The following is a 23,843-nucleotide window of genomic DNA, read 5'->3' as shown; positions in this document are numbered from 1 at the left end:
AACAATTAAAGGGAAAGTTTCACATTAAAGAATAAGGAGTACTTTCACCAACAGCCCAAAGTTCAGTGTTAAAACTCAAAAATGTACTGTGAAAGTGGCTTGTGGGCTTGACTACTGGGGAAAACACAGTACTTGCTTCAGCTGTATAATCTGCTGGTCAGACATGAAGCAGGAGCCCCTCACCCATCTTCAATAGAGGTATTATTGCTTAGCTGGGCAATGAGTTTAGGAGCCTAAGGACTGCCAAGAGTGGCACTGTCATTCAAAGCTCAGCCCAGCCCCTTTTAGAAATGAGAGACACCACATTCCTGCGTGTAACCCACCACTAGATAAGAACATAAGAAGAGCCTACTGGATCAGGCTAATGACCCAACTAGTCTAGCATCCTGTTGCCATGGTGGCCTACCAGATGCCTGTGGGAAACAGAATATTCAGCAGAATTGACTTGAACTCTATGAGTTCTTCTTAGTGTGTCCTGTGGATGGTCCATAAACCCTTCCCCATTAGGTTGGAGGAGTCAAACAGATATGGAACTTGTTCTTTTGTTTGCCACAGAACACCAGGTGTTTCTAAGGTACAGTGTCCAAAACCAGCTTAAAGTGCAGTCCCATGAATATTTACTTGGAAGTGACAACACTGTTGTTCAGTAGGACTTACTCACAAGTAATTGGACCCAATTTTGACTGGATAAGTTGCCATTATGGGACGCGGGTGGCGCTGTGGTCTAAACCACTGAGCCTAGAGCTTGCTGATCAGAAGGTCGGCAGTTCGAATCCCCGCAGCGTGGTGAGCGCCCATTGTTCAGTTCCAGTTCCTGCCAACCTAGCAGTTTGAAAGCACATCAAAGTGCAAGTAGATAAATAGGTACCGCTCCGGCAGGAAGGTAAACGGCATTTCTGTGCGCTGTTCTGGTTTTGCCAGAAGTGGCTTAGTCATGCTGGCCACATGACCTGGAAAAACTGTCGGTGGACAAACGTCGGCTCCCTCGGCCAGTAAAGCAAGATGAGCGCCGCAACCCCAGAGTCATTTGCGACTGGACTTAACTGTCAGGGGTCCTTTACCTTTACCGTTAAGTTGCCATTATAGGAAGTAAGTAAGTAAGTAAGTGGTGGTAGAGTGTATGTGTTTGTGTGTGCGTTGCAGTATCTAATCAAGACAGGAGCAAGCTGCTTTCTTAGAAGATTTGTTGTTGTTGTTGTTTAGTCGTTTAGTCGTGTCCGACTCTTCGTGACAACAAAGGTCCGTATAGTTAAAGCCATGGTTTTCCCAGTAGTGATGTATGGAAGTGAGAGCTGGACCATAAAGAAGGCTGATTGCCGAAGAATTGATGCTTTTGAATTATGGTGCTGGAGGAGACTCTTGAGAGTCCCATGGACAGCAAGAAGATCAAACGTATCCATTCTTAAGGAAATCAACCCTGAGTGCTCACTGGAAGGACAGATCGTGAAGCTGAGGCTCCAATACTTTGGCCACCTCATGAGAAGAGAAAACTCCCTGGAAAAGACCCTGATGCTGGGAAAGATGGAGGGCACAAGGAGAAGAGGACGACAGAGGACGAGATGGTTGGACAGTGTTCTCGAAGCTACAAACATGAGTCTGACCAAACTGAGGGTGGCAGTGGAAGACAGGAGTGCCTGGTGTGCTCTGGTCCATGGGGTCACAAAGAGTCGGACACGACTAAACGACTAAACAAGAAGATTTATATACTATATTTATTCATAGTTTAGTGCTGAGCAGTTTGAATACCCTCTTGGTAGTCATATTGGGAAATTCACTGGGCATATCTTAGCTGTAAAATAGACACTTGCATTCTCTTTACATGTTATTTATATGTTTTGCTCTCATGTTACATTATGATATATTTATGGAAATTATTGACATAAAAATGTAACATTAGAAACAACATTAGAGCAACTCGCAACCAAATTTCTTGCAACACCCTGGTTTAGAGGATGTAGGCGTATAATTCTGCATGCATCAGGAAGACAAACAAGATAATGTAAAGGTAAAGGTACCCCTGCCCGTATGGGCCAGTCTTGACAGACTCTGGGGTTGTGCGCCCATCTCACTTAAGAGGCCAGGGGCCAGCGCTGTCCGGAGACACTTCCGGGTCACGTGGCCAGCGTGACATCGCTGCTCTGGCCAGAGCCAGAGCCAGAGCCGCACACGGAAACGCCGTTTACCTTCCCGCTGGTAAGCGTTCCCTATTTATCTACTTGCACCCGGAGGTGCTTTCGAACTGCTAGGTTGGCAGGCGCTGGGACCGAGCAGCGGGAGTGCACCCCGCCGCAGGGATTCGAACCGCCGACCTTTCGATCGGCAAGCCCTAGGCGCTGAGGCTTTAACCCACAGCGCCACCTGCGTCCCAAACAAGATAATAAATCCTCAAATTACTTACTGCATAGTAGTACTATTGAAAATAAGTAGGCTTATTAACAGAAATGTACCCTGAGGAAAACAAAATATTGAAAAAGCAATATCAGATTCACCAGTGCTTTTTTTTCTAGAAAAAGAGCTTTTTTTAGGGGGATCACTCCAACACCAGCAGTGGTACAAAGAGTTGCTGGAACACACCAAAAAGGTGAAGGAGTTCTGTTCTGGTGAATTCCAGCTGGGGAAAAAAGCACTGAGATTCACTTCTATTTTAGTATTCTTATTATCATACCCACTTGTTTCACATAATGTTCTTTCAAATACCTGTCCCTGAAGTTTCACATATTAACTGTGAATTAACAGAAGGCTTTACCCAATAAATCTATTTCCTTTTTTAAATAATGGTACTTTCAAAGATAAAGATACATCTGCATTGCACACTGACTAGAACATGTCTCATATTAAAACCAACTGCACAGCATGTAGGGGAATGCAAATTATGTAATTAACTTCATCCAGGTATGCAATCCTTCATATCCAAATTAAGAGCATGCTTTTGAACCTGCATCTCTTTCAGAATATGGCATGAGACATAATTACCTGTAATGCTGATTCTGTTTAAAATAAAATGGAAAAAGCAAAGATTTCTACTGGCTGTAACTGAGTTGATCATATAGCACTGTATGTTTTTGCAAACATATTGCTATGAGTAATTGTACATTCAGTATTATGCAGTTTAACCAGCTTGGATATATTTGGTAATATGGCTTAAAAATGAATGTTGCTGGTGTTTTTCCCCTCCTTTCTTATTATTTTGCTTTTATGCTCATGCTTTTCATATGCAGTTTTGTCAAGTAGAAGTAGCATTATATCAGTGCAGCTGCAGCCTTTGTTCACATAAAACCTCTCTTGGCTTTTTGGTCATGCAAACTCACAAAGCATGATGTGATTAAGAGATTCTAATCAAGCTAGCATGTAATTATAATTAGATGTTTCTTTCAGTTGGCGTTAGAAGGGTGCTTGCATCATCCTATTCATAGGAAAAGGGTAGTTGTGCCAAGAGGTGTTGTGCATCATGTTGTTAATTAGAGTTTGCTATGTCTAGCTGGTGATTCAGAGGGAAAACATTATTATTTATTGTAATATCAAACTGTGATTTTTTTAAAAAAACATACCCTCCACTTTGTGCACTGTATGAGTAGAAGATATCTTGAATCGTGAAGATGGCACAACTTTTCTCTCTTTAACTTACTTGCGAATGGATATTTTGTGGGAGTTGCATGTTTCTGCATCATAGCATTAGGTTTGGAGAATCTGACACACAAATAACATGCGTAATTTGTGTTTCTTACAGTGAAAAATGTGGGGATTTTTGTACTGATTATGGGCTCAGCGTTGTGCTAACATTGTACTGATACAAAGAAGAGTTTATTTTTTTCCTTTGGCTGACAGCATTTCAAATATGCATGTTGTGACTAGTAATTGTGCAAGCTGGAGGGAGTATGATAGGCTGGAGAAAAGGTTAAAAAAATTAAGGATGATATCATTCTCCCCCTATTTTAGTGATTTTCAAATATAACAAAACTAAAAGCAACAGCAATTAAATTATTTCCCAACCCATCCTTCTCCCAGAAGTATAGAGATAGTGTTAAATTAAAGTTAAAATCCAAGACTTAAAGTGATGCCTATAACAAGAATGAATCAAACAAATGTATCATTCAACAACGTCCCATGACAAGCTGGTAGAGGGTAGCCATGTGCAATAGATTGTGCATATTTGATAAAATCAAAGTTAATTTAATAGATGCAGTTGTTATCCTTGGTATCCATATTAATTTCCCTTGCCTACTGTTTTAAAATACTTTTTTCCTTGTTTTTAAAGCATCAAAAAAGCTTGCAAAGTGTGTTTACCAGAGATGATACTGGAATGAGAATGCACATTGCAGGGAACAATGCTTCTATTATTCCACCTTCAACTCTCTGAAAAAAATTATCTCTGTTTCTAGCCATTGTTGTCTTTCTTTGTAGAATATCATTTTTTTCTTAACTGTTCTCTCTTTGCTCTTGGAATAGTGAAGACCTGTGTTTTATGATTAATTTGCTTCTTCATAACTCCACTCACTACAAACCTGCAAATCTCTTTGCCTCACTCCTACTTCCCCCAAAAAACCTATGCCAAAGCTGGTACTGTTTCATGTTACAAAACCCAAGTTAGGAGTTTATAATTAATCAAACTTTTCTTGATTATGCTTCCATGCAATTGTTCAATGCACTAGAAAAACCAATAATATCCATCACAGAAAATTACATACCAAATAAGTCATAAAACAGAAGTTCCTTAGCCTACAGTGCAAAGCAAACATTGCTAAAGTAGCAGTTTATCACACTGGGTTAAATAAAAGAGTCTGAGGTCATGAACATGTCCCATCTGCAGGTATATGAGTAAAATAACTTGCTCAGCACTCTCAGTGCTGTTTTCCAACACAGTGGTTATGTTTGGGCACAGTGTCACGTCATAAACCATGGTAAAACATATTAGTTCACACACAGTTCTAACCCTTTCCCAATGGAACCACCATGTGGGGCTCCATGGGATTTGAGGCAGCTGAAGGTGGCTGGTGATCAGCCCCAGGTTTCACAGCACCTCCTGGGTCCCATGTGTGGTTTTGTATTACCTCCCTAGAACAAACCTTCACTTGTTCAGATATAACGCTAACACAGTTGCTCCATGACTTGTTTTCCCGCTGGAGGAATACAGGAGTAAAATACTTCACTGTCTCTTGTTGCTTGAATTGGTGGGGCAGGTTGCCCCATGTGTGAGAGAGAATAAAGAGTTTCATTGTTGTTTCTTACGTTTTTTATGTAGGGAAACTGCTTATTAAGTTAAAAGGAAATACGACCTTTCACATGAGATACTGTTCTTATCTCTTATCTCCTGTTGTGGAAAGCAGCTCTTGAACTGCCAGCATTACTCTTCCCCTTGTAATTTTACATCTTCATGCTGTTCATCAGACCACAGGTAGCTGGCCTACCTGTAGCATCTTCTGGTTCCTTCTCCCATTTAAGCATTGCTTCATGTCTCGGTTTCTAATTTGTAGCTTGGTTTGCCCCCTCATCTGAAATCATCTGTTGTTCCATTCTCCTGAACTTGGCTTTGATTTGCAGCTGTCACTAACCACCCAAGACTGGACAGCTCACCTACTTTGTTTCCATTACTTTGTTTCCAAATCATTATCTTACTGTCCAAGATTATGTTAAAGTGTGTACTTCCATAAATCCACAGGCCCAATTTTGTTTGTATCCGTGTGTGTGTGTGTGTGTGTGTGTGTGAAGGTGACAATTTGAAAATTGGCTTGAATAAAGAAGTCTCATTTAGATTATCTGAAACTTTATATCAGGGGTGGGAAACTCGCTCCCCTGTGAGCCAATCAGAAATTATTTCCAGGCGCCTCTGAGCCAAGCTTAATGGGTGGGAATGGCTGCTTAATTGTCAATCACCTGACGTTATGATTATATCAGGTGACCCGTTTTTACCTGCATGATTTGAAATTGAACTGTACAGGCAAAAAAATTGTGCTACAGCACTTCCCACTCACTGACAATCAGCTGTTATTTGGAGCTTGGAAAGTACTGCACACATGACTTCAGCACTGCCAACACTCAGCTGATAGCTGGCACGTAAGAAGCACTGTACAGACTCCGCTGATCCATGGTGCTGGCAAAGCTCCTATCATCCAAATTCTGCCTTTACGTTTCCAGTACCTGATATAACATCAGATATGGGGCAAGTGAGTGTGACTTGACCGAAACAGTCTGGCAGGCCAAATGGGTTGGAGGTTCCCTGCCCCTGTTTTATGTGAATAGCCTTTCTCAATTTTTATGGGTTGCTTTTCATACATAGGTTATATATGTGGAGGGAGAGCATGCTTTGCACACAAAATATCCCATGTTCAAGTCACCAGTATCTCCAGGTAGGGCTGGGAATTTCCCCTCGGAAAGATGCTGCATCATCTTAGACAGTACTGAGCTAGATGGGCCAGTGCCCATGTTTCTTCTTATGTCAATGGCACCTCCAGTATGGGTTTTCCTAAGGAGAAATGCTGCCGTTCTCCTTAAAAAGCAACAAATGGGAAGTGTCCTCAGTTGTGAAAGATTCTTCTCTCTTGTAGCAATGTTTGTTGCCATGGTTTCCTTGATGGTGGTGTTGTGGAGTGGGTAATTCTTTTTCCAGGAGTCTCGGCACAGAGCAATTGAGGAGCTGTCTCCTGAGCATTAGTTAGCCAAAGTGGAAGAGATCTGGAAGTGATTGACATAGAGATTGTGTGCCAAACATGAGTGTGGCCAGAGTCTACCATCAGCTTTAGGAAAACCTCTGCTCTGAAATGCCTTCACTGTTTGTTGCTTTAAGGGTTCCTTATCCAAATCCAAACAAAACAAAGTAGACCCAGGACAAGCTAATATTTACCAAGTAGCCAAGAATCATATTTTTGGCATATATCTGTGAGATATACAGAGGAGTTTAGTTCCCACTCTTTTTGGAGGGGGGAAGGTTGGGAGAGTGCTCTTTCCCCCCTTTTATGCTAGTGTCATGTTTCTGAACATAATCAGGGAGATATTTTTGCAGCAAGATCTTTGCAAAGATGAGCAGTTGCTGTTCTGTTCCCAAGGTAACTCAGAAATTGTTGGCAATTTTGAATATTTCAAGAAGGGGACCACTGAAGGACTGGTTTGCCCAAGCTTCCTTCTTTCTTTCTTTCTTTCTTTCTTTCTTTCTTTCTTTCTTTCGATACCTGGTATCTGAAGAAGTGTGCATGCACATGAAAGCTTATACCCAGAACTAACTTATTTGGTCTCTAAGGTGCTACTGAATCAATTATTATTATTTTTTCTTATATTGATTGTTTGAATTAATATAAACAAGTTTGATTGAGTTAATTAATCATCCAGAATGCACTGGCTGGTATCAGTGATGATTTCAGTTTTTTACAAGGTAAACATCCAGATCGACCTACCAGTCAGTCACTATTTTAATACATCATTTGTAAGGACACATAGTAAAAAAATGAACCACAGTGCATTGTGGAAGAGTTTTAGATAGAACAATATGATGTTTACATCAGCTGGTGTATGACACATAAGTTTAAGTGACCAACTTTATAGCCTTTATGTTGAACTTTACAAAACATTTCTATTCTTTGACTCATAACTGATAATGTTGCCTTTTTTTTGGCATGACTGTTATCACCGTGATAAGGACAAATGGAAGTATTTAGTAGGGTAATGATTCAGAATTCTTCATTGTACTTGAGCTCATTCTGCCAGCTAATTTGTATATATTTTTTTTCTTTTCAGGGTTTTGAAGATCCAAAAGACAAGTAAGAGAAAAAATATAATTGATTCCTCTTTATTATAATGTGAAATTTTTCAAGCTGGCCATCTACAAATTGTGGAGAGGACCTTCTCGTTACAATACATCACCTTAAGTCACAATTTTCCTCATTCAATGTTTATTATGTTTTGGAACACAATACATAAGAGGCTTATAAAGCCCATGTGATGAATACACACATAACCATTAGCCCCTCCTGCCACTGGCATTATCTTTTGTTCTTTAGGGGAGCTTTGATGAGCCACATTTTTAAAAGGTTGCACGTGTAGAAAGGCTCTTAAACTGGGTGTCACCAGTATGAGAAATTCAAGAATAAGCAGCTACGGGGGAGGGGGAGTTAACTAAAAAGAAAGTGAGAGGGAAAAGAAGAGGAACTAACTCTCAGCCTTACCTAACTCACAGGGTCATTGTGATGATTAACTACAGCAACCCTGCATTCCTGAACAACTCTGTTTCAAGATGGACACCAAGCACTGTTTGGTTTCATTCTCTGTGACACATCTAAAGTATTATTTGGAGCACTCCAAACATCTTTTTCACATGGCACAAAGGAAAAATGGAGGAGAAAGTTAATAGGTGGGGGAAGTGTAGAACTCTATTAGCCCTTTTCTGCATAACCTCAGAAGTTCAGGGATGCCACAGATTAACTGCTGATTGTCGCCTGCAAGAGCCCTGCAGAGATTGTGTGATGTAAAGTCCTGTAAGGCTACTTCATGTTAAAGGAGGGGAGCACTTGTAGTTCTCTGACTATGAAGGATGTGACTTCATTGCCAATTTGCCAGAAAGGAGATGCTTCTTGATTAGTAAAAACATGAGCCCTGCTGCTGCTGCTTGTATTGTTGCTGTGTAGCTCCTGATCCAAAGATGGGAAGTGGAGGAGGTAGTGACTTAATTATTGATCTCCAGCTTTTGTATCTATGTGCGCATGAGAATAAAAGTAATAAAGAAGGATAAGGTAATAGCTGGATGCCCCATTACTTTCAAACTGTATAAAGGAATGAGAAAATAGGAAGGAACCGTCTCTATCACACCTAAAAAGAAAAATGTTGGAAAAAATCAAGAGTGCTTTTTAAAGTGTTGAATTCAGGATCTGTATAACTCCTTCTTCCCATTTTGTCTACTTTCAACAAATCTTTGAGATTTAAAAAAAATATTATTCCCCCCCCCCCTCACAATTCTTAATTGCTTTCATAAGACTAAAAGCTCTAAAAAATGACTGTGGTAAGAGCCATTATAAAGGTAAAGGTAAAGGTACCCCTGCCCGTACGGGCCAGTCTTGACAGACTCTGGGGTTGTGCGCCCATCTCACTTAAGAGGCCAGGGGCCAGCGCTGTCCGGAGACACTTCCGGGTCACGTGGCCAGCGTGACATCGCTGCTCTGGCGAGCCAGAGCCGCACACGGAAACGCCGTTTACCTTCCCGCTGGTAAGCGGTCCCTATTTATCTACTTGCACCCGGAGGTGCTTTCGAACTGCTAGGTTGGCAGGCGCTGGGACCGAGCAGTGGGAGCGCACCCCGCCGCAGGGATTCGAACCGCCGACCTTTCGATCGGCAAGTCCTAGGCGCTGAGGCTTTAACCCACAGCGCCACCTGTCCCTCATAAGAGCCATTATACAAAGCTTAATTAAGAATCATTTTCCAGGAAATATGCCCTTCTTTTGCAAATTTATTAACAAGGGTAATTCCCACTAAATGTCTGGGCATTCTTAGGCTCTTTAACCAGTTTGTTTGTTTGTTTGTTTGTTTGTTTGTTTGTTTGTTTGTTTATCTAAATATTTTACCAGGTCAGTCTGCCTCAAATTAGTAATAATCTTTTGTGTTTGAATGAAAGTGTTTTTTAGAACATAGATCTTTCTTGTGATATGAAAATCACATATGAAAAAATAACTTCAGTTTAAAGTTTTTTGTCTAATGAATGCCCTAAATTCTACTATTTTTATCAGGAAAAGTTTATACCGGGGATTATAGTACATCTCTATAAACATATTTTATCTAGATTCATGAACAATAAAACTGACTTTAATAAGCATACCCTATCTAATACTTAGGTTGCTGCTGTCTGTAACCCCAGTATACAAATTAGATTTGTAATGGCATCTGAGGAATTTCAGATATGAGTTATATAAGGCAGGAGTGGGATGGGAGACAGAGAACTCCAAATTTATCACCAGTTGCCTAATTAAGGGTGTTTGTTAAAGCAGCATTTTTCTTAGAGATGCCAGAGAAGACCAAGTGAAGTTTGTTTGGTTATGAAAATCTGAGGTGAATAATACAAGATCTGGGCTGTGCAGTTGTTTGCTGCCATTTTATTAAAACATGGTTTGTGCTAAATGAGAATATTCATGGCACGGAGGTAAAATGGCTTTGAAGTCTCCACAAAGGATGTGAGGTAGAATGTTATAGGTTCTCTTCCATGTGCCGTGGGTGAGATTTTTAATGTCACCCCCGCCTCCAAATCAATGGGTGATATAAATCACCCTAGTTCCCCTGCTGTAAGGAAGAATGAAGGTGTTGGGGAAGGAGAATGGTGTCTTGAGGTAACGGGAAACATAGAAGGGATCCATTCCTTGGGGGACAAACAGCTATCTTCTTGTGCAGCCCCCCGGGGCACCAACGTAGATGGATTTAAAAGAGAATTAGACAAATTCATGGAGGGGAGGGCCATTGATGATTGCTAGCCACGGTGACTATGCTCTGCCTTCACAGTTGGAGGTAGTAACGCTTCTGAATGCCAGTTACTGGGAGCCACAGAAGGGGAGAGTGCTCTTGTGTGTGAATCTTGCTTGCGGGTTTCCCTGAGACATCTGGTTGGCCACTGTGAGACCAGGATGGTAGACTAGATGGTCCATCAGTCTGATCCAGTATGATGTTCTTATGTTCTTGAAAACAGAGCTAGTTTAAAAAATGTAGAGATCCCTAGCTAGATTGCTCATTCATTTCTTGATAAAATAACTTCAATTTCCTTAAGACAAATTTCAATGATATTTTTAACATGGTTAACTCACTACCCAATGCTTTATACTATTTCAGTTTTCCCATAGCAAATATTAGATTTTTGACTGTGAAAAGAGCTGGAATTCTTTACTCTGGGTGCGATAAATCGTGATAGCATAATACTTTTGCTCTTATTATTTGACCTATGAATTATGAACATAAAATCATCATCAAGTTCCAAAAATATTTGATACTACCTACCATTCATAAGAGGTATACAGCAGCCTTGAAGTAAAACTGTTTTTGCTTCCTTTGAGATGGAGCTTGATGAAACTCTTCTGCTCTGCTGAACAAGGTGGAAAAATAGACCCTTTTTCCTCACAGGGTTTACAGGGCATCATTTCTTATCAGATGTGCAAAGATCCCTTGAACATAGTCTGTAGTTATGAGTGTGGCTTCTAAAGAGGTCAGTAATACTATTTCTCAAGGCAGGCAGGTTAATATCGTAGCTTCCCTCTGTAGTTCAAGAAGCTGACAAAAGAAACCTAGGTGTTTTGTCTTCAATATGATCTGCTACAGTCAGGTTGACTTCTTCATATGAAGTCATCGAAGCAGTAGCACTGAGAAAGCAATATGGTCCCTGCATGCTTGGGTGAGCCCTACAGTATACAGAAGGACCATTTTTGCAGCTTAGAGAATCGTGAAGGATGCGTGTCTGGGCCACTGCTGTTAGCAGGTGAGGTTACACTGCAAGGTACCAGTTGTAAATTTGCTGATAGCAAATAACAGTAAAGGGAGATGCTTACTGCAATTCATGAAACCCAAAAGATTGCAGTTTCATAAGTTGTCACCGGGTTCTCCTTCAGGGTCAGCATAATGTGAAGGCTTATAGGGCACTGATGAAGCTTGGAAAGGCAGCCTTACGTAGAATTACAAATGCCGCCTACATTGCTGCAGAATAAATTCATGTTTCCAAAATGACAGTAGAATTCTTCCTTCAGACTGTCAGTAGAAACCCAGCGTAGGCTTGCAATAGGCAAAAGTGACGAACTGATTCATCCTTTGGGTGACACATTCTTGAAGGCTCTTCTGGTGTAAATACCCAGGCTGACTGGTCTCTGCTTTATAGGAATATCCAGGAAAGCATGAATCCGGAAGATGAAGTGGATGAGTTTCTAGGCCGCGCCATTGATGCAAGGAGTATTGACCGCTTACGTTCTGAACACGTTCGCAAGTTTCTCTTAACATTCAGGGAACTTGACTTGGAGAAGAAGGTAATATTCCTCAAGAAGAGGTGTGTCTGTGGAGGTCAGTTAAGAACGAAACCAGACAGATGATGGTGACAAATCTGTATCTTTAAACTTTAAAGTTGTAAAATCTGAATCAGTGCAAATCATTTGTAAAGCAAGGGGCATGGTTTAAAGCTCAAGAGAGGCATGTGAATCAGATGCATAGACCCACCCCCCCAAAAAACCACTGCTTTTGCCCCCCCCCCCAATCTCTCTGAAAGCTGCTTTCCCCCCTCAGCTCTTTCATTTCCAGTATTGGAGCCCATTGGGGAGTGTGGGTAAAAATTCCCTTTGGTATTCAACTGAGGTAGAGAGGTTCACAGTTCTCTCCCCACACACCTTTTTTTAAAAAAAGCTTTAAATTGCAACCCCCAGTCTCCACTTCTCACACAATTTGGGAAGACTTTTTAATGATTTCAGTCTGCCGTTGTCATTTGTATTTTGGCCCTCAATAATCTTTTTCTTCTTCTTCTTCTTCCCCAGTCTAAACATCGATACTTAATAAATTTATATTGCCCTACTAAAGAACTTTGGCCTCTTTTATACATACCAATGCTTCTCAGATGTCTCCTAGATAGCAAAAAACATGTTGTCGGATATGGTGTATTGGGAGACAGTATTTGTACATTAATTTCAGCTGCTTTCCCAATTGCTTTATTGCATTTGGTCCTGGCCCATGAGCATATTTGAACAGGTGAGGAAGAACTGATGAGCTGCTTTTCTTGAAACTTTGCATATATCTACAATGTTACCTGATATCTCAGAATTCATCATTCCTAATAAGAATGCTTCTACACATTTTTTCATAGTTTTTCCCTTTTAGTTTCCGAGTTTGTTTAAAAAATTGCCTGCAAGCAGCCCTTTTTCCTTGTTATTCTCTAAGAGAGGCACTAGTGAAGGAAACCTTAAGCAGATGTTTGAAGAAGGTGAACTCGGCACTGGATATTTTGTGTGAGAGATATGTGTCCTATCTAATATATGAATTTGTAGTAATTGCCTATAAAGGTAGTATCAGCTTATTTCCATTTTATAGTCCCCTGTACCACTGTCAAGCTAACACAGCAATAAGGGCAGAGGCAAATCTGTTAAGAAATGCAAGATTCAGAAAGGGGCTATAACATGAGAATTCACTATCTAACACATTGTTTCTTTCCTTGCAGTACTCCAAACAGGTGGACGATCGATTTGGTGCATATGTGGCTTGTGCCTCCATAGTCTTCCTCTTCATTTGCTTTGTTCAAATCACAATTGTGCCACAGTGAGTAGAACTTTATATCTTTCCTTGCACAATCCATCTTCCTTTTTACTCTGCCTGGTTTCTTTGCACTAAAATGAAGTAAAATTCTTTCCCATAATGTGTGGCTGTGTGGCAAACTGCAGTGCTCATTGTTGACATTCATTTCCTTTGGTACTGTAATGTAATATTGGTTGTTACTAATATTATAGTTTATGTCTAAATCATATTTCTCAAAGTCATAAATAAATAGTCTATTTTCACATAAATATCACCTCTGGGTGCTTATCTAGGGTACTACACTTTGCAACATTGTACTCTATGCGCAAGTAGAAAACTCAACACCTGCATTCAAAATGAATCATGAACATAAATAACATTCATGCAGATTTGACCATAATGCTTAAACTTGCTCAACAAAGAATACATAATCAAAATAAAAACAGAAACAACCAAATAACTCCCCCCCCATGGTGTATAGCATAAAATATTCTTATAGTGATATATCCTTTTCAGCAGTGAGGGCTGGCTATGTCATATATTCAGAGGTACAACCTATGAATAACTTTCATTCCATTTGCTTTTTTTTAATTAAAGCAATTTTAAGTAGTATTTATTCCACATTGACTCCCTTTTTTCTGATCAACTTGTTTCTCCAGTATCTTTTCCGCAAAGGTTTTTGATACCATTGTGGTATTGACTCTGAGTAGTTTATACATTTTGGATACTATTTCCCTTACTTGCAAGTGTTATAAGTATCTATATCAATTGTTCGAATTCTGTTATTGATCCAATTGCTTCAGTTTTAACCAAGATTGAAACTAAAATGTGTTATTTGATGCTTTTGAAACAAATCACTTTTATGTTTACTAATTATTATTTTTAATAAGTTATTTCCTGCTTTGCTGTTTGTCCTTTGGTACAAATGTTTTAATCCATGAAGTTTCTCTTTCCACTCATGGTATTGTTTGTCATCTTCTGGATCTTAAAATATTGATGGAGAAATGGTATGAATGGAGTGTTTTTTTATGCAAGTTTTTTTGGGCTACATATTGGAGTTTTGCATTATCAGCAGTAAAGGTGGCTGCAATTCCACCAAGAAGCTGGGTTCAGGAGAGTGACAGGGAAGCAATGTGAGGTGAGGTAAGGGAGTGTGGAGATGAAAAGGATGGAAAAGTTAGTGGCAGGAAACAGGGTGTGGCTGAAGTCACTGTGTCCCCCCACCCCCCACATATGAAACTTCTTAGGCCTTTTACTGCTGCTTTTATCATCCTGGCTTGTTCTTCTTTGAGGCAAAAGAAAAAGCACTGTGCAAGGAGAGGCAGAAAATCAGTTCCACAAAGCAGAAGGAGCCAAAAACATGTAATCTAAAATTTAGACTGCTCCATCTAGGAAAACTGAAGAGAAATCAAAAAGAGGCTTGCAGCTAAATTTAGGTCGATCACTTCACTTTAATGTGTGATTAAAAGCTACTAAATGTATTCTTTCTGGCTTAGCTCAGCATCTCTGAGGCTTTAGATCAGAGGTCTGTGATTTCCATTATGCTTCAGCAATCACAACTGTTACAGGATTTGTGCCTTTTCTGAGCTTTTACAGAAATGGCCCAGTAATCACAGGAATAGGGACCTTTGCCATGTTCCTTGAAGGTGCAACACACCCATCTTATGTAATGTTGGGAAAGCATCTATTGGTGAGGCAAGGTCTGCATTGCTGTTGGCTTTTTTTACAGATGAAGCAGACTTTCCAGTTTTCCTTTCTGACCAAGAAACATTTTTTTTAAAGCTATTTTTACTTTGGAATGACTTTCCATTATGTGCTACATATGTCTTCAGGTGCCAGGACTTAGTGGATCCTAGGATTACACCCCTAGAGCAGCACATAGGGTGGGGAGAGGGGAGATTGTTCTGTAGGGCAAATTATTGTTTTGACTGAATAATTGTAATTGTTCAACATTGATTTCCACCCACTGCCTAAAGATTCAGTTTTAACTAGACATGAAAAAAGAGCACAATCCTTACAACTGCTACAGAATCTCAACCTTCTAAAACCACAGTGTAACATATTACACATTGCATATCATTTCTAGTTGTCTTAGCTAAGTAACAAATATGGCAGAAGTTGGGCTGGCTCCAGAGTTTGCTTTTAAGAAAGATCTCAAGCAACAACCGTATACCGGGTCATTCCCACAGGCAAGGGATCTGCCTACACACCCCTTGCAATGAGCACCTACAGATTTCATCACTTTGATAATTCTTAGTACCCTTCACTTCTTGTCTCCCAAACGCCAGAAGAGAAACAAGAAAGGTAAGTCAGGGAATTGTGCTGTAACAGTGTAAGCAGTATATTCTCTCAAGGAATGGGGACTGCTGCCAGGACAGTGGAAAATTGTATGCGAGCAGCAAGACCCTCTCCCTCCCAAGTATGTGTTTGTTTGCATCAATGATATGATGCTGTTTCCCTGATGGTCTCTGTAGTGCCAGGAGAAAAAGAAAGTGGATTAGATTTGAGCCGGATCCAGAGCTCATCTTGGCAAAGCCCTCAAGCATCATGTGCTTCAGGCATGGTAGTTTGTCTGGATGTTGCTAAGGCAATCCAGAACAACGTGATCTTGGAAGCTGCCTGATGATAAGACTTCGGTTATATTGGAGAATAGGGACGCAGGTGGCGCTGTGGGTTAAAGCCTCAGCGCCTAGGACTTGCCGATCGAAAGGTCGGCGGTTCGAATCCCTGCCGCGGGGTGCGCTCCCGCTGCTCGGTCCCAGCGCCTGCCAACCTAGCAGTTCGAAAGCACCTCCGGGTGCAAGTAGATAAATAGGGACCGCTTACCAGCGGGAAGGTAAACGGCATTTCCGTGTGCGGCTCTGGCTCGCCAGAGCAGCGATGTCACGCTGGCCACGTGACCCGGAAGTGTCTCCGGACAGCGCTGGCCCCTGGCCTCTTAAGTGAGATGGGCGCACAACCCCAGAGTCTGTCAAGACTGGCCCGTACGGGCAGGGGTACCTTTACCTTTACCTATATTGGAGAATGCAAAGATAGCCACAAAAATGAAGCAATGTAAACTAAAGTATTATTTGCTGGAACTGGAAATCCCAGGCACATCTTACTGTAATTCAGTTCACAGGGTTGTAGACTGTGAAGCAGGACTCTAGTTATAATTTCACCCATAATAAAACTGTGGTGTAAAGAGGCCAGCTTTCTGCTTAGTGGTGGTTCAAAATAGCAGAGGTGTTGACAGTAGTTTGGCAGCCATGTCTAGAGTCCGGAATCAAAATACACACTGCAAAAAACGATTAGCAGCTAATTTTCACTTTTGCTCTAACAGCTTTGTGGGGAAGGTGAAAGCCATCAAGTCTGAGCTTCAGGACAAATCCTTGGGGAGGTCATTTTCCCAGCTAAACTTACCCTGCAAACTTACTTTGGCTTTAAAGCAATAATGCTGTCATTACTTCCACTGCTGGAGAATTCTAGGAATTGTGGTTTGTTGAGGACACTCACAATTCTCTGTTAGACAGCCACTAACTCTTTCTCACAGGACCACTTGGAGATTGGGGTGGCATGCAACAATATTAAACTGATTTATCTGCACCCTTTTTGGTTATCCAGAACTCTTCATCAGGCAATATGCCACACAAAACTGGGGTGAGGGGTGGGGTGAAACACAGGGAAAATTAAGAAATAAAAAATTTAGACTGGATGTTGACAAAGCTTCCTAGTTAGGCAGAGAGCAAGAAATAAAGACAAACACTGCAGTCTTTCTACTGGCAAAATCAAAAATAAGAAGCAGCCCTTGAGTCTTTATCCCAGAATCCTGGGTATGTAGCCTGATAACTGTAACACCTAGCAGAGACTTGATCAAGGAACTAAATATAAAAACTTACCTTATGGCTGCAATATCCAACCTGATTATGGTACATTTCCCTCTCCCCCCCCCCCCACTTTGTGTAACTTTACCTGATTAAATGTTCTGGGGAACTCAAAAGTTTGCCATTATTTTGTGGCATTTAAATTGGTCTTAATAAAGGTATTGCTCAGCTGTGTATTTTAGAGGTTCATAGCTTCATTTGCTTTTTATTTGTAGTGTAAATATTTGTCTATAGTGCAAATGTTCTCTAAGAACAGCTGGGACAACAAAATTACATGTAAGATGGCTAAATTCAGACATCTTGGTCTTGTAAACCATAGTTTATCAGACAAAGAATGAGGCTTATGCCCACATGCTTCCTCTTCTCTTCTCTTCTCTTCTCTTCTCTTCTCTTCTCTTCTCTTCTCTCTTTGCGTGTCTGGCTTCAAGGAAGACTTCTGCTTTGTAAGCAGCACTTAAACAACAGTTTCCTGGTTCGCACTTCACAGAAAACTAGTTTAAGAAAACTTCATTGAAATTAGGTACTCAAGGAGAGATCATACTTGGCCCCCAAACCATGGATTATCGGACTGAGATGCTTATGTCTGAACCAGTTCAGTGTTTGTAATATTGTGTGGCAATGGATATATGTGCGTTGAGCACTGTAAATGTCCATGAGATACTGACCAAAAGCATGGAGGGGTTCAAAAATGAAAACTCTCAGCAAAATGGCGGTGATAAATTTGTTACAATCAGCAGGAAAGCCACAAAAGCCTGATGAATATATTAGCAAGTAGAAATGCTCTTTGTAGTGAGGGAAGAGCATGAAACCCAGCTGGCTTTCATGTGGTTAGCCTTAATGTTACTGTGCGTGATAATCATTGTTGTTGAATTATGGATGAGGTTGAGCAATAGGAAGGGAAGGGTGAGCCGGTTTTGTTTGTTTGTTTGTTTGTTGTTTTTAATAATGAGGTAACATGGAAATGTTTCACTCATAAATCCTACACTAAAACATGGCAGTGATGTTCTGAATTGAAGTGGAGGTATTACTCTGAACAAGCCCATATAACCTGGATTCTATATGGTAGCTGGGAAACTGATCTACCCAATACATAGGTATCAGTACTGGCACAAGAGAAAATATTTCTTCCCTGCTCTGGCACTATCAGGACCTGGCCCCACCTTCAGTGCTGAGGTGGCAAAAGTCACTGTCATTGCTGTGCCACTCACTGTTCAGTTAAGATATTCTAACCAGTGCAACTGCACCACACACTGGACCTTTTTTCAAAATTGGAAGGGTGCAAGGAGGGCTGATGAAGAAAGAGACAGAACTGTCTGATTTTTCCTAGTGTTCTGTGCACCATTGAAACAGTTCCCTTCCACTAATGTGACATACCAGCCAAGTTTCATACCTCTACTACACTTAATAAAAACATAAGAAGAACCTACTGAATCAGGCCAATAGCCCATCATAGTGCAGCACCCTGTTTTCACAGTGGCCAGCCAGATTCCTCTGGGAAGCCCACAAGCAGGTCACAAGTGCAAAAGCGTTTTGCCTGTCTGTAATTCCTATCAACTGGCTTTCAGAGAGGCATAATGCGTCTTGACAGTGGAGGTAGAATTTATTGCAACATGCAAGCCCCCCTCCATTTAAAACACATATAAAAATTCCAAGGACTTCACAAAAAAATGGAATGCTACATGGTTTGATTATCAGTTAGCTTGGATAGCAGTAAAACAACAACATGTAAACACTTTTTTTAGTTATACTCAATAGTCATAATTAATTTATAGATGCAACTTGGTTCAAAAGTCATTCACACATCTAAGGGTCAAAGTAGACCTGGTGCTGGGGGATCCAGAATCTGATCCCTTTTATTTTATATTCTAGACAAGCTACACAAGGTGGAGAGGCCAAATTAGACTGGGGAAATAGCTATGGGGTGGTGGTGTGTAGAAATGAAATTCTGCTTTCCCCCACTCCCAATTTGAAGCTACTGCTTGCCCCTCAGGAGAAATGTAATCTCCACAGGGAAGATTTGTTCTTGAGTAAAACCAACAACAATCCATGATCCAGATGCAATGTTCAGGTAAATATTGTGGTTTGTTGCTCCTGCTCTCACACTATGAAAGGAACATAGTAGAGTGATCTGTGCACTCACAGCAAGTTGTTAATTATGGTTTACTGTGGTGTGTGAACTGGGTTATTGATGCAAAGGAAGTGGCCAGAATTTGTTTGGGTGTTGGCTCTGTTTTTCATTTTTCTGTTGTTGTTTTTCAAGTGCTTGACAAATAATGCATCTTTAGATGTTTTAGATCATTTTAAATAGAACCAATGAGAATGAAAATTGTGTCTGGATTTTGGAATATAATGTAACATACAGATTAAGAACAGTGTGAAATTATTACAGTAGGTTGCAAATATGTCTTTTTCAAATTTACTAAGCTGCCATCCAGTTTTGTTGTTCACTACCAATTTGTGGATTGACCTACTCTTAATCTTTTCTTTTTTCACTGTTGGAGCTGTTATTTCAGGAGGGTGCTGCTTCCTCCTATATTTCTTAACTAACATAAAGAGAACAGTGATATTGTGGTTTTCTATCCTCTCTTCCTGCATCTTCCAATGACTCTACTATGCCTCCTTTCATTTGTTACACTCATCTCACATGGCTGTGTTTTCTGGTTTCAGCTCTGTGTTTATGCTGGCATTCTACCTGACCTGTTTTGTGATCCTCACCACAGTAATATTTGTTTCAGTCATCTACTCCTGCGTAAAGGTGAGTGGTAGTAATTTGATGGTATAATCCTATGTGTGTCTACTCAGAAGTAAGCCCCATTTAGTTAAATGGGATTTATTCTCTGGCAAGTGGGTGATGATTTGCTCACTATTTTGTGGCAATTTGATAAATAATAATAATAATAATAATAATAATAATAATAATAATAATAATTTATTATTTGTACCCCGCCCATCTGGCTGGGTTTCCCCAGCCACTCTGGGCGGCTTCCAACAAAGATGAAAAATACACTAAAATGTCACATATTAAAAACTTCCCTGAACAGGGCAGCCTTCAGATGTCTTCTCGCTTTGACATCTGATGGGAGGGCGTTCCACAGGGCGGGCGCCACTACCGAGAAGGCCCTCTGCCTGGTTCCCTGTAACTTGGCCTCTCGCAGTGAGGGAACCGCCAGAAGGCCCTCGGAGCTGGACCTCAGTGTCCGGGCAGAACGATGGGGGAGGAGACGCTCCTTCAGATATACTGGACCGAGGCCGTTTAGGGCTTTAAAGGTCAGCACCAACACTTTGAATTGTGCTCAGAAACATACTGGGAGCCAATGTAGGTCTTTCAAGACCGGTGTTATATGGTCTTGGTGGCCGCTCCCAGTCACCAGTCTAGCTGCCGCATTCTGGATTAGTTGTAGTTTCCGGGTCACCTTCAAAGGTAGCCCCACGTAGAGCGCATTGCAGTAGTCCAAGCGGGAGATAACCAGAGCATGCACCACTCTGGCGAGACAGTCTGCAGGCAGATAGGGTCTCAGCCTACGTACCAGATGGAGCTGGTAAACAGCTGCCCTGGACACAGATTTGACCTGTGCCTCCATGGACAGCTGTGAGTCCAAAATGACTCCCAGGCTGCGGACCTGGTCCTTCAGGGGCACAGTTACCCCATTCAGGACCAGGGAATCCTCCACACCTGCCCGCCTCCTGTCCCCCCAAAACAGTACTTCTGTCTTGTCAGGATTCAACCTCAATCTGTTAGCCGCCATCCATCCTCCAACCGCCTCCAGACACTCACACAGGACCTTCACTGCCTTCACTGGTTCTGATTTAAAAGAGAGGTAGAGCTGAGTATCATCCGCATACTGATGAACACCCAGCCCAAACCTCCTGATGATCTCTCCCAGTGGCTTCATGTAAATGTTGAAAAGCATGGGGGAGAGGACAGAACCCTGAGGCACCCCACAAGTGAGAGCCCAGGGGTCTGAACACTCATCCCCCCCCACCACTTTCTGAACACGGCCCAGGAGGAAGGAGCGAAACCACTGTAGGACAGTGCCCCCAGCTCCCAGCCCCTCAAGATGGTCCAGAAGGATGTTATGGTTGATGGTATCAAACGCCGCTGAGAGATCCAGCAGAACTAGGAAACAGCTCTCACCTTTGTCCCTAGCCCGCCGGAGATCATCAGCCAGTGCGACCAAGGCAGTTTCAGTCCCATGATGAGGCCTGAATCCCGACTGGAAGGGATCCAAATGGTCCGCTTCTTCCAAGCGTGCCTGGAGTTGTTCAGCAACCACTTGCTCAATCACCTTGCCCAAGAATGGAAGATTTCAGACTGGGCGATAATTGGCCATCGTGGCCACATCTAAAGATGGTTTTTTAAGAAGCGGTTTAATAACCGCCTCTTTCAGCGGGTCTGGGAAGGCTCCCTCACGGAGGGAAGCATTCACCACCCCATGAAGCCCATCTCCCAGTCCTTCCCGGCTAGCTTTTATAAGCCAGGATGGGCAAGGATCCAGGAGACAGGTGGTTGGCTTCACTCATCCAAGCAGCCTGTCCACATCCTCGGAGGTAACAGATTGGAATTGATCCCACACAACTTGACTAGACAGGTCTCTAGCACTCTCCCGCCCTGGCCCTGCTCCCACGGTGGAGTTTACTTCTTCCCGAAACTGAGTGATTTTATCTGCAAAAAACTTTGCAAAATCATTGCAGGAGATCATGTGGCGCGTACTGGGCCCCGATGTCGCAGGTGGTTCCGCTAAATTGTGAACCACCTGAAAAAGTCTCCTGCTGCTGTTTTCTCTACTTGGTAGGCTTGATGTTGAGCCCTAACCTGTGTCCGGTCAGACTCGGAATGAGTTATCCGCCACCGGCGCTCTAGCCGCCTCAACGATTGTTTCATTGCCCTCAGATCCGTGGAAAACCACGGGGCTGTCCAGGCTCCATGCAATCGGAGAGGGCGCTTCGGAGCCAAACAGTCAATAGCCCTGGTTAACTCCACATTCCAGCGGGCCACCAGGGAATCGGCTGAAAGGCCATCAACATGGGATAAAGCATCCCCTACCACTCTCTGGAAACCATTTGGATCCATTAAGTGGCGGGGGTGTTCTCTTGATTAGTCTTCATAAAGACATTGCCCTGCTGTGGATTTTGGATCTCTTACCTGTCCTTCACCATAAGGTCCCAGATTACAACAATACAAAAAATACAATATTAAATCCAGTAAAAACATTTTTCAATCAGAGGAATAGGATGGAGTGTGTGTGTGTGTGTGTGTGTGTAAGACCAAGTAATACATACAGCATACAGTGATACCTATACCATGATGATGCTAGACACCTCTGTGGGAAGGGAATTCCACAATTTAAGGGCTGACACAGAGAAAGCCCTCCCTTGGGTTATCATTCTGTGTACTTCTGTCAGAACTGCCAGGACGGCCTCCTCTGCTCATCTTAACATCTGACAGTCTGTAGGTAAGGAGCCAATAAGATAATTGGCTCCTACATCATTTTAGAGCTCTAAACAACAAAGTGAATAGAAACTAACTATTAACCAGCATAGTTGTTATAGGGGCTTGAATGGAGCCTCAGGCAGTAATTGGCTGCTGCATTTTGAACCAGTTGAAGTTTCAGGATTGAAGATACCCAAGCATGGAGTACAGAGGCTGAGTCACGAAGGACCAAGGCTAGAGCTGGTGAACCAGTCAGAGCTGGAAACAGGCCTTCTAGTCGCTAAGGCCACTTGAGTTTCAAGTAATAATGTTGGAACCAAGAATACCCCCAAGTTGCGAGCCCCCTCCTTCCAGAGGAGTGTAACCCTTTTGAGAAGAGGCCATCTCCCCCCCCCCCTTGAACCAGAGAACTTAGAACACATAATACTTCTGTCTTATTGGGATTTTGCTTCAATTTATTGGCCCACACCCAGCCCATCACCACTTGTAATCACTGGTCTAGCACCTGAACTGCCTCTCCTGATTCAGATGGAATGAGGAAATAGAGCTGGGGATCATCAGCATATTAATAACACCTTGCTCCAAATTTCCTGAAATAGCATGGCTGAGCAACAGCCTCCCTTAAGTAGGAACAGAACCACTATTACACAGAGTCCCTTGCCTTTTTGTACTCTAAAGCATTGTCAGTACTTGGAATGCTGTTTGAATTTATTTCCGGTAAGAAAAAAAAAAAACCAGCTAATGGAAAAGTGACTAGTAGTGACTCATGAAATACCTAGTGACAAATCATACAGCTATAGTTATAACCTTTATTTTGCCTTGGTTTGCTGATTTCAGTGCTTAGGCTCTGAACTATTGCCCTAGCATCCAAAAGTATTTTATTGCTGTCAGTACTGAACTTCTTGATGACCCATTCTGACTCAGCTTCCACATTTCTGAGATAGGCTGCTATTTGTAGGAAATTAGCTTCTATTTCAAATACAGTCTGGTTTGCTAATTGAAAACATACTCTTTAAAGGTGTCATAAAGAGAATAACTAGGTTTTGTGCTTAGACTATGCTTATTCTTAAGAGATTTAACCAGTTTGTTGGTGTCTCATGTTAATCCTAGTGTTCTCTTGTCCAGTTTAAGAACATGCTTAGGTGATCAGTGATAGGGAGGGCAGCCTGCTTGAGCATAGTAGTTGGCTTGCATATAATTCTAAGCCATGGTTTGTTTGATCATTCAAATACTGTCCAGTGACCTAGCTTTGGTTTGTTTACTGCCGACAATCCATGATCTGCAGCCATTTTTTGTTGTTTACTTGGTATTATATGCATATCCAGCACTC

At 41.7% G+C, this 23,843-nt stretch overlaps 1 protein-coding gene across 4 annotated transcripts in view; it reads left to right on the top strand.

The window, feature by feature from the left end:
- Nucleotides 1-23,843, top strand: part of ADCY5 (adenylate cyclase 5) — a 188,457-nt gene that overhangs the window by 145,963 nt on the left and 18,651 nt on the right. For all 4 annotated transcript variants that reach the window (XM_079993071.1, XM_079993070.1, XM_079993073.1 and 1 more), the window contains 4 exons: nucleotides 7,726-7,748; nucleotides 11,826-11,970; nucleotides 13,146-13,243; nucleotides 19,750-19,837. In XM_079993071.1, coding sequence (XP_079849197.1) covers nucleotides 7,726-7,748; nucleotides 11,826-11,970; nucleotides 13,146-13,243; nucleotides 19,750-19,837 — 354 coding nt within the window. The remainder of the gene's footprint in view (nucleotides 1-7,725; nucleotides 7,749-11,825; nucleotides 11,971-13,145; nucleotides 13,244-19,749; nucleotides 19,838-23,843) is intronic.

Source organism: Podarcis cretensis (genome assembly GCF_951804945.1).
Source record: "Podarcis cretensis genome assembly, chromosome: 1".
In the NCBI taxonomy this organism is placed as follows: domain Eukaryota; kingdom Metazoa; phylum Chordata; class Lepidosauria; order Squamata; family Lacertidae; genus Podarcis; species Podarcis cretensis.
The sequence above is the reverse complement of the archived record's forward strand: the minus strand, read 5'-3'. Positions and strand labels throughout refer to the sequence as shown.